This window comes from Eublepharis macularius, chromosome 8 (assembly GCF_028583425.1).
Source record: "Eublepharis macularius isolate TG4126 chromosome 8, MPM_Emac_v1.0, whole genome shotgun sequence".
Taxonomy (NCBI): Eukaryota; Metazoa; Chordata; class Lepidosauria; order Squamata; family Eublepharidae; genus Eublepharis; species Eublepharis macularius.
The window spans coordinates 56,440,512-56,456,185 of NC_072797.1; the positions used below are offsets into that span (position 1 = coordinate 56,440,512).

The 15,674-nt window shown below is 41.7% G+C and overlaps 1 protein-coding gene across 2 annotated transcripts; it reads right to left on the reverse strand.

The window, feature by feature from the left end:
* Window positions 1-15,406, reverse strand: RIOK2 (RIO kinase 2). 2 transcript variants are annotated; one of them, XM_054987259.1, is made up of 10 exons: window positions 15,257-15,406; window positions 12,411-12,549; window positions 11,750-11,866; window positions 11,056-11,231; window positions 9,816-9,904; window positions 7,156-7,347; window positions 6,839-6,931; window positions 3,710-4,228; window positions 2,734-2,830; window positions 1-224 (listed from the first exon to the last, which is right to left on the reverse strand). In XM_054987259.1, exons 1-10 carry the CDS (start codon window positions 15,320-15,322, stop codon window positions 63-65), a joined length of 1,650 nt encoding a protein of 549 aa, XP_054843234.1. In that variant the 5' UTR covers window positions 15,323-15,406; the 3' UTR covers window positions 1-62. The 2 variants fall into 2 exon arrangements, with proteins under 2 accessions (XP_054843234.1, XP_054843235.1); XM_054987260.1 differs by lacking the exon at window positions 1-224 and having other exon boundaries at window positions 2,800-2,863.
* Window positions 15,407-15,674: the final 268 nt, after the last annotated feature.

Consider the following 15,674-nt stretch of genomic DNA (forward strand, 5'->3'; position numbering starts at 1 on the left):
TTCAAAGAACCTTCTCTTTCATTGACTTGTCTGATGCAAAGCAATACATATTTTTATGTGAGTCAGCCCCAGAAGCTAGCGGCATCCACACTGGATTTGATATTGTGCATGTGTTCCCGGTGCTGTTTGGTGTAAACATTTGCTTCTCCTTTCTGCAATCGCCGTCTGAGGGCAGCTTTTTGCTGTTTTGTCAGCTGACGTTTTATCTTCTGTTTTACCAGTTCCTGTAAGACATTTTCAAAACCCAGGCATCACTCCTGTTTGCACAAGACACACCTAGAACATATGTACTCAAAGTAGGAAGTATATAGCAGCTGACACTTCATAAATTGAATCTGGATCTTAGCAGCTTTTAAACAAGAGCAGTGTTCTGGGACTAATTTCACAAACTCTGAGCGGGTCAGAGCCACAAAGAAAGAACAGCAGATTATTCAATAACAGTCAAGTAGTCTTGACAGTGTTTGGAAATGGGCTGGTAGCATGCTGTTCCCCCTTGTGGCTGAGACTAGTAACAGATTGCTGAAAACCTATACCAATATAGCTCACCAACTGTACACTGTAATTTTTTTTACAAATGAAGAAGAAAATTAACATGTTCGTTTTAGGAGGATTACAGAACTCTGGCACAGGATATGGGAGAAACAGCCCTGCTCAGTTTCATATAAATTAGTTTCTAGCACCCATAGATGAAAAGGTTATGCTTAGGAAAGATGTAAGTGATCAAACTGAACTGTGGACCTAGAATGGCCAGCTTATTAAATAGATCGGCTATGGGAAGTAAGCACTTTGCTAAATGGATTAGCAACAGCTACTTAGTTTGGTTTATTGCCAGGCCTGCATCTGGGCATACAGAGTAGGTTAGTAGTGCTCAAATTCACAGAAATACTGTGATGGCTCTCAGTCTCTGGTCATGATCCAGTTCACACATGTCGCTCTCCATACATGGGAATGAATTCTGTACATAGGATTAATGCACATGGGAGGGGAAAATTCAGCAGGCAACTATATCATACTCTTTGTATTTATTATTCCATCTGCATTTTAAAGAAAAATACAAAACAAAGAGTTAATAAGGTTCAGAAATTAGTATATGATTCCTGATACAAATTTCCCTGGGAATAGGTAGTGAGATGTGGCACTTTCCTTTCTGGGGAGATGTGGAAAAGCTGCATCTCCAGAAATGCCCTCACTTTCTGTAAGAGTAAAGAATAGAGCTTTTATGTACAATCAGAATTCTTGTCTTTTGGGGCTGTTGCTTAAAAAAAAATACACACAATTACAGATTCTTTTTGCTTATTTTTTGTACAGTGTATTCATGTCTGCAATCATTAATGGCACTAACGTTGCTTTCAAATCTCAAGATTCTTCAGATAAGAGTTCTGCTGTGCTTCTGTCTTTTCAGTCAGCCTAGCAGCAGTTGCTTACCAGGAATTTAAAGAATTCAGAAGACAAAGATTGTCTTGTTTTGAATCCATCCCTTTTGTCAGCAGGTCCCTGGACTACAAGAGTGGAATTTATTTGCCTTTCAAACCATACCCCTAAAATCTCCCAGTTGGTAATGAAAGAAGAGAGAATGGTCCCCGTTGTCAGCCAGATTGCTCTTGATCCAGCTGGGTGGGGAAGAGGGTCATACTGGGCATCCACCAAAGAGAAGGAAGAGCTTCTGGCCCCCACCCCCAAACAATACAAGCCAGAAAGAATGTTCTAATCTGACTGAGATGGTTATAATGCTGGAAGATTCTGTTTGTGTTCACGATCTGTAACTGTAAAGTTTAATCTACAGTAGATAAACACGTCCATCTCCCAGGATTCTGATAATTTTTCTGTCTTAAGTGTTACAATAATGAAAAATTTAAACTGCATTTTCTATTACATTCCCATCCTCTCCAGCCACATGCTAGAATTAACAAAGAACAATGTTGCTCTATTCCCTATGTTAAAAAAGGAAATGACATGAAAATCCATATATATCCCCCCCCCCCCGGCATCCTCCCTTCCCCCTTGCTCTGTAACTTATATAACCACTCGGAAGCAGCGGACTGTAAGGTTTTGTAAAGTCACATAAAAGTGCAAATGAAACAGATGCCCCATGCAGGTTTGGAGAGAAGCATTTCCCTTAACAGTGTACGGTATATGAATTTCTGAGTAATCTGGAGATTTGGTCAAAAGTCACTTTGCAAATGCTGAAGCAGCAGTACTTTAAAATTATGCAATAAATGCCTTATCCTGGCGGTAAAGTTAATGAATATTTTTAATAATAATGTTTTCTTTTAAGAATCCTGTTATTAATGACTTGAGAGTCAGTGATGACAGCTCATTATCTTAAATTCAAGAATTCAGCTCTTTCAGAAGAGATAACTGAGCTAGATTCAATTAGAAGATAAACCATGTATTTGGAAAATAAGCATAGATTAAGTACCTTTGTCACTGGACTTAAGAACAAAAAAGTGAATACTAGCAACTATTGTTTTCTCTCTCCAAGGTTCCTGAACTGGCCAGTGCCTCAACAGTTGAAATAAATATGTCACAGAGGGGGGGGGGGGGAGGGGAGGGAGGGGGGAGAGAGAGGGAGAGGGAGGGGGAGGGAGAGGGGGAGAGGGAGAGCACAAGAGAGACCCACCAAGAAACAATCCAAGAGGAATGTCTCCTGTACTAGTCCCACTTAAACTAGCAGGAGCCATGTAGAAGAGGTCCTTGGTGGACTCTTCCTTAGGAACATTATGTAAGACTTACTGGAGGAATTGTTGACCGACTGCCAGCACTACCAACTGAAGTGACGCTAGTAGTTCTTGTTCTGTGGTCATTGATGTGACACAAGCTCTCATTATCTCTGCAATAAAGGCATTCGTTTCATAGTCAGCCCCTTTGAAATCAAAGATTTACCAATAAATTCTTCCAACATAATCCAGGTGAAACAATAACAAGTAGCATATAAACAGGCCCCATCTACTAGGAAATTGCTCCTGCGTAACTACTGCATGGGACTTGCTCAGCATTCTTAAATTCAACGATGGTACTTATATCTGTAAGACAGACAGGAAGACTGGCACATGCTGCCTCCAACACTGTACATCTATCTGGATGCTTATTCTGCCCTCAGTGGCAGTACTATGTATTGTTCACCACCACTGCAGGATGTGGCAGGGTCTGTCGTCTCAGTTTCCCATACAAGATGCTGAGAAACTGCTTATTTCATTCAAAAGAATACAGACTAGGTAAGGTGGTGAACATGTAGATTAGCTGTTCTGTTACCAACAAATTATTTTGCTGATGTGCATGAGTTGTTTCACATACACATCAATGCAAAGTTGAGCTAGCAGAGATCATCTGAAAGCCACAGTGCAGGAAACATTCAGGTGCTTGATCCACAAGTACAGCCATGCTGCCCAACATATAAAGTATCAATGTAAAAGTAGTATAGGATGTGTGATGTCAATATTTATCCATGAGACAAGAGCATTTGACCAACTGTGAATGAGCAACTGAATTAGTATAATGTGTTTTCATAGTGCTAGACAGTAAGTCTCTATAAAGTCAGGACAAACAGTAGTTCATTACAGTCTAAGCTTTGAAACAAAAATATTTTCAATTCGAGTCAGGACCTCTGAAAAGAAATATACCTAACACTAGAAAGGGGCTCATCTCTTAGAAAGGGAAAACAAAGAACACACATACGAACAACCCCTCAACGATCAATACAAATCTATACCTGAAAGGCCTGAATTCTCTGTTTAATGTTGACAAGTCAACCAGATCAGGGCATTCGTCTTCATTCTCTTTGTCAGCAGGATCTTCTCCTTGACCTCCCTGAGCTTCAATATTGGTGGATTTTTCAATTTTCCTTTTATCCTCTGAAAAATCAATTATAGAGCTTACAGCTTTAGCCCTGTCTGCTGCAGCAATATTTTGCCCTTCAACTGGTTGTAAGGCAGAGCAAAGCTCCTTCATATCTAAACTTTGCTCGCTTTCATCAGTACTGTCTTCTTCAGTGGTTTGCTCCAAGTCTTCAGTGAATCTGTCTTCTGCTTCAGCTGCAAAGTCTCCTTCTGTCTCTTGATCTGCTCCACTACATAATGCCATTTCCCCTTCAGCATCTTGTACAGATGAAGAAAACTCAGTTTTATTGCTCCCATCATCAAGGTAAGCTGGGTAAAGCAGTTCATTATCTTCCTGCATTTCTTTAGTGTAACCACTGGCTGCTATTTCTACATCAAGAGAACATTCCTTCCTAGTAATGCAGACAAAGAGATAAGCAAAAATTACTTTTCCGTTTACATTTAGTAATTCTTTGGAATGAAGCTGTTTAAACCACCTTGTTGGTTTTGCTGAACTGTAATTGTGATGTAATTTTAGGATGTGTCCAGATCAATAATAATCACATTTGTTGCTTGTGATTCCAGTATTAATTGTGACACATTTCCCATTCTTTCCCCATGAATGTAGGTGAAGGTTTTTATTTTAGTGAAAGAAATTTTACAGAAAGAAAAAAATGCTGGCTTATAGACCGGATTTTTTAATAGGATGCTCAAAGTCAGAAGGAAAGTACAAGAGAGAGGGACCTGAGTCTTGAAATTAGCAAATGAAATTAAGAAGGGTCATGGTTTGGTGTAGTGGTTAAGACAGGCAGGACTCTAATCTAGAGAACCAGTTTTGATTCCCCACTCCTCCACTTGAAGCCATCTGGGTGACCTTGGGTCAGTCACAGCTTCTCAGAGCTCTATCACCCCTCCCCACAGGGTAATTGTGGTGAGGATAATAATAACAATAACACATCTAAGCACTTTAAAACTGCTCTGAGTGGCCATTAAGCTGTCCTGAAGGGTGGTATATAAACTGAATGTTATTATTATATTATTATGGTTAAATCGGTGCAATACAGCTTTTTAAATTAAAAATGAGGAAGAAAATAATTGGGAAGAGAAACTGGGGGCCAACTGTAGGAAAGTTGGTTCTTTTAAAATACAAATTCTTTTAAAATACAAGTTCTTATTCTGAGAAAGCCTAGTGCTAGAGCAGAAACCATAGGATGAGGATTCATGATCATGTAATGCTAGGGTTACTAATCCCCTGGTGGGGGCAGGGGATACCCCGCTCTTACCTGGCTGGTGTGAGGAAAATGCATGGGGAATGGGCCCAGGAGTTGAAGAACTAAAGTGGGAAAGCCAGCACTAATTTTACTGAGACAAGCTAGAACTGGGAGCGCGTGGTTAGCAAAGGAAGTGGGTAGTAAAGGGGAGATCCCCTTCAGCCAAAAGAACATTGTGTGTCTTTAGTGGGAGAATAATTCCTGTCCAGGATCTGGAAAGGGTTTTTTGAGTCTGTGCAGTACCCTAGGTCTGGAGTAAAAGTAAAAGAGTACTGTGTGTGGAAGACTGTACACCTAAGCTGTGAAGTTAAATATCTGGAGGAACTTTGCTTTAAGTAACTGAAAATACCAATTTCTCACATCTAAGCACTGTAAATATTTTAAATTAAGCTTGAAGAAGACTATTGTACATGCTAGTGAAGAATTCTGATTAACAAACAAAAAATTGTGTCTGGCGCCTGGGCTGGACTTGGGAACCCTTCCAGGGCTGCACACCCCAAAAATAAGGCTTACAGCCCCCTTGTCCTGCCCTGCCACTCTTAGCACTCACCCAGCGACGATGGGACAGGCAATGGATGCACTAACAAGGGCAAGGAACGCCAAGGAAGCCGCAGTTGCAGGAAGCCCAGGCAAGGCCTTGGCAGGACCGCCCAGAGCCCCTGGGATGGGCGGTATATAAATTGAATAAAAATTGAATTGAGGACGCAGGGTAGGCGACAGCCCTGGGTCCTAGCTACCGCCAACTTCCCAGCCAAGGCTCCAGGGCAGCCCCTTGTCTCAGCCTGTGGGAAGCTCAACAGCTCAGCCAGAGGGAGATGGTATAGGAGGCAGACAGCTGGACAGTGCCATCACAAGCAGCAGATCGATGGCAGCGAAGGCGATGCTAGGCCATATCCCAACACAGAGGCAGACAGGGAGGCAGAAGTGCAGTAGCACTGCAAACCAGCAGGCAGACTAAAGGGGATTTGAAATAGCAGGAGAAGCAGAAAGCAGAGCGGCGACAGGTGTGGCTACCTAAGGCAGACAAGGCAGTGGCAAGGTTGTTGTGGGGTAGGACTAGGAGGTGGAGACTGGGAATGGTGATGGGATTAAAGGGAGACCACCCACAAGCGGGGGTGGAAAGGAAGGAGTCTGAGGAGTGCACAGAGTAAGACAAGAGAGCAGTGAGGGATGCTTGGGCAACATTAGCCCACCCCACACTCTTTTCCTGAGACACAGATCAACCAGCTGGGACCCGCCTGGCTGCTGCTGCTGCAGCTGAATCTGCTAAGGCAGGGCCAGAGCAGGGGAGAGTGTCATAATTTATCTGAGTTTTCCTTTCTTTGTCTATCTTCATATCAACCCTGCCTGTTGAATAAATCTCCTGTTATCTTTCTGAACTTTTTTTAGCCTCTAGTGCCATTTCTTTTTAAAGGAGTACGGGTTTCTGCTTTTCTTCTCCTTAAACTTGGGCTGGGTAATAATCCAACTATATATACATACTGGAAGTGTGGGACAATAGGAATTCTAAGACATCCAAATACATGCTACCAAAGGCTTCCCAGATCTTGTAAACAACCTTGTCAGTTCTGGAGGGAAAATCTACTTCAGAGTGGGGGAGTAAGCGGGGCAGCCAGGCCAGAGACAGGAAGCATACACTATAGTATGGTACATTCTTTATGTTACTATGGCAAAGACCCCTTTGACAACTAAGTGCAGGAAAATTTGAAATGTGCAAAATAGCTCTTGATTTCTAATTATGCCACAGATTACCTGATATCCTTGAAAGTTGGATAAAGTTCACTTTCATAACTGAAGCGTTTCATGAAGAAATCACGAATACATTTCACATCTCTGTCAAAGTACCTGAACAAAGAAGTTATTTTACAGTAATTAATTGACCATCAAAATATCAAGCTACAATTCCCCACTAGTACAGCTTTATTATCTCCCCCCCGCCCCGCCCCGCCCCTTTCACTCACTCACTCACTCGCTCACTCGCTCACAAGCTATGCTGGAGCTGTATTGTTTGCACTAATGGCATCATCAAATGATCAAATGCTGGGAAAGCGAACAGGCTGTGTACATACCATTCAGCATTTGGGTGAGAAGTTGACACCATCTGCGGAAAATCAATCATTGTGATCCGATCCTCGTTATCCAGCATGAGATTGAACTCATTGAAGTCGCCATGGATCAAGCCATAGTTCGCAAGTTTTACAATTAATTCCATTAACTCATTATATAGTGAGGCAGGATCTTCAAGCTGATGCACTTGACATCTAATTAGTAAGTCACAAGACTATTTAACATATGATGAAAGAAAAACACCCAGCTCTAAATAGAAGAACATTGCACTGAAATTGCTTTAAGGGGATTTGGAATCAAAATTCAGATCAGCGGCAGAGTATGCTTTTTTTAAAAAAGGAAACAGCTTGTGTGTGCTCCCCCCCCCTGCCCTTTCCAGACAAATGACAGTACTGGATTGGGTCTCCAAGGGCCACTTGAAGTATCACTTGCTAAAGTCACCAGTATGCATACCACATCTTAAAAATGAGTGCTAATATCCTATAGGAAGATTAAGATGACTGCCATCACCTTCAAGCAAAGATGTGGTATTTTTCTAAATATGGATTTGGTCAAAATGTTTGTTACCTATTTGGTGTGGGATCTGTATACATTTTAAAGCACAGGTGTGCACATGTGGTTTAAAAAAATAGTTTATGCTTTATATTCAAGATATTATAAGAAGAACTGGAAAATGAATTTTGCTTTTATTAGCGTTCAAGTTTGGAATAGATTCCTTGATGGAAGCAGTTCATGCCAGATTCCTACATTGTTACACATAAAACATGACTTTTTCCCCAACTAAAGCTGATTTACTTTTCGATCCAGGGATAAGAATAAAGGTCAAATTGGACACTTTTGCCTTCAGCTGTACAAATACATGCACTCAGCACTTTTATGTGCAAACTTAAGTGATTGCACACAGCTGTTTAAAAATTCCAGCGGAGAATATGTAAATACCACTAAATGTTAAAACAACTTTAATTCCTCTCCTCAGTGATGATTACTCCACTCCTTTTGTTATAATAAAAATAATCAATGTGCTGAAAGAAAATGTCTTGAAATGAGAAAATAACAAACAGCACAATTACGACCATGCCAACAGAAACAAGCTTAGACATGGGAATACCTGGACCTACAGCCAGGCAACATCACAAACACAAGGAGTATTGCTGCCTTTACAGGCAGCTGTGTGAGTAAAAAGGAAAAAAAATCCCACTAAGAAAAAACAGAAATAAAAACCCAACACCAGAAAACAGAAGATTGGATCCTGTAGAATTCTTAGTGGAGTGAGTTCATGGAAGAGTTTTTTTCTTTAAAAAAAGCAAAGAACCACAAATGGAAGAAGTTCATAGAAAGGATTTTTGCTGCCATCCCCTCCAGCAGCAGCTCCAACTCTTGGGGGCTGCAGCCCAAGGAGGGAAGAAAGACAGCAAAAATCCATCCTACCACTCACAAGAGCTCTTCTGCCACTTTACCCAGAGGAGGTGGGAGAAAAGTCTGTCAAGTTCCCCTTGAAGCTGCAGCTGTCCACACCACACCCCAAGCTGTTCCCAGAAGCCCCCTGAACTTCTGAGGTGGTTTTGCAGGGAATGGGAGAGAGCGAGGCAGGGAGCTGCACTGGAAGGCAGCAAAAACCCTATCACTGAACACACTCAATTTGCAGTTCTTTTAGATCCAACCCAGAATTTCTTTGGGTCGCTTTCTCACTAGGGGTACAGCTAACAGCTTATTTGAAAAGAAAATGCCGTATCTTGCCTTATGTAATGTCAAAAATGATATGCTCACTTGGGATTAGTGTTGCCAACAATCTAGAGAAACAAGGTCCTGCTCCTTTCACAGAGGATTAATGGGATATTGTGGGCAAACCCTACTGTGATGCCCTTTTGAAAACAATCTTTTCTAATTATTATTAACAGTTTAGTTTCACATGCGACTTCAACAGGGTTTACTTTAACAAGTGCTTCTATTATATCCTTTGCATGAAAAACGCATCTAGAAAGATTACATTCAGTAATCAATAGATCTAAGCATTATGGACAAGTGTAACTCAAGTAAGCAAAATAGTAAAGAGTCCAGTAGCACCTTTAAGACTAACCAACTTTATTGTAGTGTAAGCTTTCAAGAGCCACAGCTCTCTTCATCGGCTAACTCCTCTGGATCAAGCAAGCGAGTATATCAAATTACCTCAGATTATTGGTTACTGGCGGATTTGTTCAAGCTTTAGAAGCAAAAAGGAATACGCAGGTACAGCTTGGAACCCAGTTCCCCCATTTCTGAAATATATAGGTAAGAAACTGCCTGCACGAATAAGACCCATAGTCCTTGCAATACTAGGATTGTTAGTCCTGGTTGCCAATGGCCTCTAGGGTTTTTCAAGCTGTCCCAGTTCTGATGGCAAACAGAATTTATAAACTGGAGATATGCCTTCATTAACTCATTTTTTAAAAAGGGTAATTTATGTTCGATGAAGGCAGTTCACATTTCACTACCTAAACACATTGCCTAAAGTTTCTAAGTTGTTACCCAGAAAGGACAGCTCTTAGCTCCCTTCCCTTGCTTTGTCAAAATGTCTTCTTCAGCAGTCCATCAATTTAATATGAGTACTACACTGGAGTACACTAAGCAAACCATGATTTTGTAAACAGTAGCTTAACTAAGACATTGTCGAGTCAAGACTTACAAAGGATAGCCACTGACAAGTTCCATTACTACTGCATGTCTATTGTAGTCACAGGGTTTTGGAACAGGAAATTTTCTATCATGTAAAGCCTGGGAAAAAAAAGAAAAAATGTTTCAAGAAATCCTATTCTGAATTGATCTATTTCGAAATTACTGCATTTACCCGAAAGGAAGATGTCATCCCCCCCCCCTTTTGGCTTTGCAAAAACGAGACGTTTTCTTCAGGTGTACAGAGGGGCGGTGGGGGCATCCTCCTCTTTAACCTTGGAGCCTCTTGTGCTAGCCAGGAAATGCAAGACCACAGATGACTACAACTGTTCATGACCAGTTGGCTGGCAAGACTGAGGTCAGCCCCCAGAAGGCGTGGAGGCAATGGGTGATCCCTCCACCCACACCAGCTGGTTCACTGGGCTACTTGCAGCTTGACAAGAAAGCTTGGGGGGAGGAATGCTCCTCTCCCCTGCTTGTGCACCTCGTATGTGGGCAGCAGGGCTATCTTAAATTCAGGATTATTCTTCCCTTTCTTTCAGTCTTCTTTTTGGGGAGTGCTGATGGTCTTAACGTTAGACATCACCTTCATTTCAGGAAAATATGTTGGCACTTTGCTGGTTTTAGTACTAAGTACTAGATAACGGCCCAAATGTAAAATGGCTAATGTAGACAAGCAAGCAGCTTGACATTCTAAGAGCAGTTCTGTGAGATTAGCCCATCTTGCTCCTTGGGTTACCAAACAGATGCTTCAGAAAAAGAACATAAAGAAGGCACATAGCACATCCCTTTTGCTGCTCATCAACTGGTATTCAGAGTTACGCTTATTCCATTAAATTTTCATAACTACTATGACCAATAGACCCGCCATCTATGAATGTGTCCAATCCTCTTCTAAAGCACCATAAGCCTGCAGCTCTCATGGCATCTCTGGGCAACGGACTATATAAATATATTGCACGAATATACTTATTAAAATATTGTAAAACTGAAAGTATTACTGAAGCTACTGCAAACAAAAAGATCTTAGAGTGCTTCTTTGACCTGCCTTATTAAGGTTGGTATGGGCATTAAACTAAACACCCCTGGATGATCTTCAGATTGGGAAGGGACATAGGGAGGAGACAATCTACTAAATAGGCAAATGTAGTCAAGTATTGTATGGTAAATCCATCATTATATCTAGCACAGAACGCTCTGTCCCTCTTAACTTGAACCATAGCCATTTTGAAGCAGGAGAAAACAAATATTACCTTCATATAGGCAAATTCCTTCATAGCAGCAAGACGTGACAGGTAGAGCCATGACATCTTGTGCCTATGCTTGTGGTAGTCCCGTTTGTTTTTTAAATTCCGGAAGGATGTCCTCCCGAGCCTATGTAACTTCAGTGCAAGCTGCTCTTCTTCTTCGTTAGCAACAATATAAATATCTTTAAAACACGGTAAAGTTGCAAGCAATTAGAATATCTATAAACATGCATTATAAATATATTTGAATTCTTTTCTGATAACACCTGATTAATGGTTGAAGAGATTTCAGAAGAGCAGCAATATTATTAATACCGTGCCAAGTCCAGTCTCATCCAATTCAATTTTCAAGTAGCTAGACACTGCAGATTGTAGGACCAGCATGCAAAATCTAATGTTCAACCACCAGCATCTCCAGTTAAAAGAATCAGGTATTAGGCTATGCGAAGGTCCTCTACTTGAGACCTCGGAGAGCTACTATCATTAAGTGTAGACAACATTGACTCTGACAGGCCAAGAGTCTGACTCACTATAAGGCATGAGTTCAACCTATAAATGTTGAACAATCACAGGAAATCTTGAGGACAAGCAGCTGGTTTTTAGACTGACGGAATTTGCTAAATACTTAAGAACTGTCATGTTTTCAATAGAACTACTAGATTTCTTTATAAAAAAACAAAAGCCACCATGTTGTGAGTACCTGATTCTTTGCCAACACCCATTTGGTTTCCAACAGAACAGATAACTTGTCGAGAAGAAAGAGTTTTCAAGGCAAGGTAATCATATCCTCCATTAGTTAACCGATAACCTTGGACAGCTGTAGGATTAAAATACTCATAAGTGAATTATCCAACAAGTTATTTCTGTGTCAACATTATACAAAGAGACCTCCTAAACTGAGAATACTGTAACAAAGTGAGACAGACTCCATTCTGTGAGGGTCATCGTTATTAGTTAGATATCTGTATCCTACTTTTCTCAGGGAACCCAAAGTGGCTTACAACATTGTCCTTCCTTTCTCTACTTGATCTTCCCAGCAAGCCTGTCCAGAAGGTTAAGCTGAGACTGCCTGATCCAAGGTCACCCAGTGAGCTTCCATGGCACAGTGGGGATTCAAACCTTGGCCTTCCAGATCCTAGTCCAACCACTACGCCACACTAGTCAGTACGTATTTGCCTCGTAGAGGTTGTGTGTTTGGTGCAACAATCCAGAATTAAATCATGCATTGTTTTTTGGAATAAAAAGGCAAAATCAGTTAGCAAGTAGTCATGCCATGGATTCATCTGATTGCTAGTAGCTACATTTGTTTAAAAAAGTTATTGAAGCAATGTTAATTATTTGCTTGCACAATTTATACTCACTTTTGGTTTGTTCATAAGCCAAGAGTTTGTGCTTTGTTAATTCTCGCAGAATTTTGTTGCACCCACCATGTTTTAAACTGGCAATAGAAGCAATCAAGCTAGGAGGGACTATTTCATGGTTCTTCATACCCATTTCCACCTGAAACAGAAAAAACATCTAAGAAAATGTCTTCATTTTTAATTGTTTTATTATGGTTTAGTTTGTGAGCTAAGCAGGTTCTCTGGAGAGGTGGCATAGAAACTTTCTAAATACATAAACAACTTGGCAACATTTCCTACACCATGTCTATTCTCTATTATGTTTTCTTCTTTACAGGACCTCAATTTAGTACAATACAATCTTTATATATGTCCCATGCCACTACAGTATAGTTTACCTGATGCTCGCTGACTTTTCAATTCAAATGTTTTAAAAACTTGATGCAGTTTTTAAATGCCTAATAGCTAAATTGTACTCCATCTCCACTAACATAATAGGACTTCAGTTAGATTTAACGCTGGCCAAGTGACCAAAGTGGTGCTCCAGTCTATAAGCCCTAGCTTTCTTGATTGCTGGGCACAGCTCCCATCTCCCAATTGACAAGCACTGATCCAATGGCAAGCTACAAGAATGACAAGTTCTGACAACTATAACATACCTCAGACAAAATCAATCCATCAATCATATTCTTTTCCTGCATACTGTCACTGAAGTACACACATGTATTAGTTGTTTTGAGACCCTATTATTCCCTCCCCACGAAGTGATAGGTCACAAATACGTGGCAGACATTGCAACTATTCTTACTCCCCGGTTCGTGCGCATTTTACACCTTTGTGCAGAGGTGTAAAGAAGACTGATGTGACACGAAAGGAGGCTCCCTACTCTCTCTATGGCTTTAGGCATTCTGACACCTTAATAGTAGTGTACTAAGTATCCAAACACATCCTGATTCCAGAGTAGTATGTACATTTTGAAGCTAAACTGAAAAGAGATCTTGCAGCATCTTAAAGACCAAACACACTTATTGTGGTCATAGAATCACAGATTTGTAGAGCTAAAAGGGGCCTTACAGACCATCTAGTCCAATCTCATGTCCAGTCTAGAAACAGCCTACAGCATCTTTAACAGTCCAGCTGCTCCTTGAAGACTACCAATAAGGTGGAACCCACCACATCTGTAGGCAGTCGATTCCGCTGCTGAATTACATTTTTTTAAAAGTTTTTATTTAACCTTGCCAAAAGCTTGACTGAAATCCAGGTAAACTACATCAAGACCATTCCCATGATCCAGTAAGCCTGTCACTTGGTCATAGAAGGAGATGAGGTTGGTCTGACACGACCTGTTGGCAACAACCATGTTGTCTGTCAGATGCATACAGACCGACGCCCTTAATATCTTTTCCAGTACCTCCCCTGAGACAGAGATCAGGTTGACTAGCCTATAGTTTCCAGGATTGTCCTTTTTTCCCTTTCTTGAAGACTGGGATGACATTTGTCCTCCTCCAGTCTTCCAGCACATCACCTGTCCTCCAAAGAGACGTAGAATATGATTGATAAAAGGTCTGAAAGCTCTTTTGAAAGTTCTGTAAGTGCTCTTGGGTGCACCCCATCAGCCATGGGGATTTGTACACATCCAGTGCAGCAAGGTGCTTCTCCATAACTTTTCACGTCAACCAGCAGGCCCGATGCCTTGCCTACTGCCATTTCTAAGTGAGCCTGTTCTCTCCTTCAGGGAGAAAACTGAGGCAAAACAGACATCGAACCTTTCTGCCTTCTCTATGTCTGAGTTTCTCCAGTTTCACTCAGCCTCTGATGGCTACCCTACAATGCCTAGCTATCCCTAAATACTGTTCTTTAGATGCATTTCCTCCTCTAAATTTCTCTATACCTTATACCTCTAAACAAGGTATAAGTTTTTGTCAACTACAGCAGATTTTATCAGCACTGTGCCCTCTATCAGTAAAAATAAACACACACATGCAGACATTGACATACTCAAGTTTACATATGTACATGTGAATATGTAAGCATGCATGGATCTACTGACTGATATCTGCTGACTTGAGGATACACACATAGATCTGGAAAACTTATCTTCTATCAAACAAATATACATCACCCAGCAGATCCACATGCATTTTAATTTTGTTTTGCTTACCCTATCTATACCCCTCTTTCTTCCCAATGAGGACTCAAAGGACATCGTTCTTCTCTCCTCCACTTTATTCTCATAACAACCCTGTAAGGTTAGGCTGAAATTGGCCTAAGGTTACCCAGCAAGCTTCTATGGCAAAGCGGGGGATTTGAACCTGGGTCTCCCAGATCCTAGTCTGACACTTTAACCACTACACCATACTAGCACACACATAACACGTTTGATAAACAGGCTCTAATCACTAAACGAAAAGCCTACCCAAATCTACTTTTTAATAACCCCATCCAGTCCTCCATATCATCCCAGCAATCCTATAAGGCTTGGCAGGCAGAGGGCGACAGACTCAAGGGGCTTCAGAGACCTCCACAGCCCCAGCCTAACCTTACATCCTAGCCACCCCAGTCACACAAGGCTCCATTTTCCACCACCTGACAAGAGCAGGCAAAGGGGGCAGTCATCGGACGACAAGAGGGAAGCGGTTGACCCACAGCGAGCAGGCGACGCTTTCAGATGTCAATAGGGCTGCATATAACTCCAAAGTGCCCAGAGGGATAAGAGTCTCCCATCCAGCCCCACAGACCCTGCATACTCCTGTGGGAAATCTATTTACCACAGGCCGTGGCACACACGTGGCCCCACAGGCCGGCCCAGCTCCGAGGCCCTTCTTGGAGGCCCTTCTGGAGGCTCCTCAGTGCCGCTTGATCCTTACCGCAGTCAGCACCCGAAAATGGTCCCGTGAAAGGTACCGAAGCAAAGCGACGTTCAGTTTCCCCATGGCCTCGTCCAGCTACCGCCTTCTCCCCGAACTGGAACGGAACGTCCCAGAAACGCCCCGGCCAAACTCTAGCCCGTCCGTCTCGCCTTGTACGCATGCGCACTCTACACACTACCGCTGTCTTGGATTGCACATGCGCACAACTTGAGAAGGCATTCGTCCCTTGTTCAAAGGGCGGAGTTACTTACCGTGACTGAGCTGTTTCGCGACAGGTCCAGACAGGCAGTGTAAACAATAAAGCATCGTGTCCGCTGAATTTCTTTCTTTATAAACGGCAGGTTTATAGTTTGAAATGTTATACACGTAGTAAGAAAATATTTAAAGCTTTTGGGGGAGATTTTTCTTTTGTTCC

Coding starts and splice junctions, on each gene's coding strand:
- RIOK2 (XM_054987259.1), bottom strand. CDS start 15,322: ATGGGGAAACTGAACGTCGCTTTGCTTCGGTACCTTTCACGGGACCAT. Junction 12,550..15,256: donor ATTTTCGGGTGCTGACTGCG/GTAAGGATCAAG, acceptor TTTCTGTTTCAG/GTGGAAATGGGTATGAAGAA. Junction 9,905..11,055: donor AGGAATTTGCCTATATGAAG/GTAATATTTGTT, acceptor TTTTTTTCCCAG/GCTTTACATGATAGAAAATT.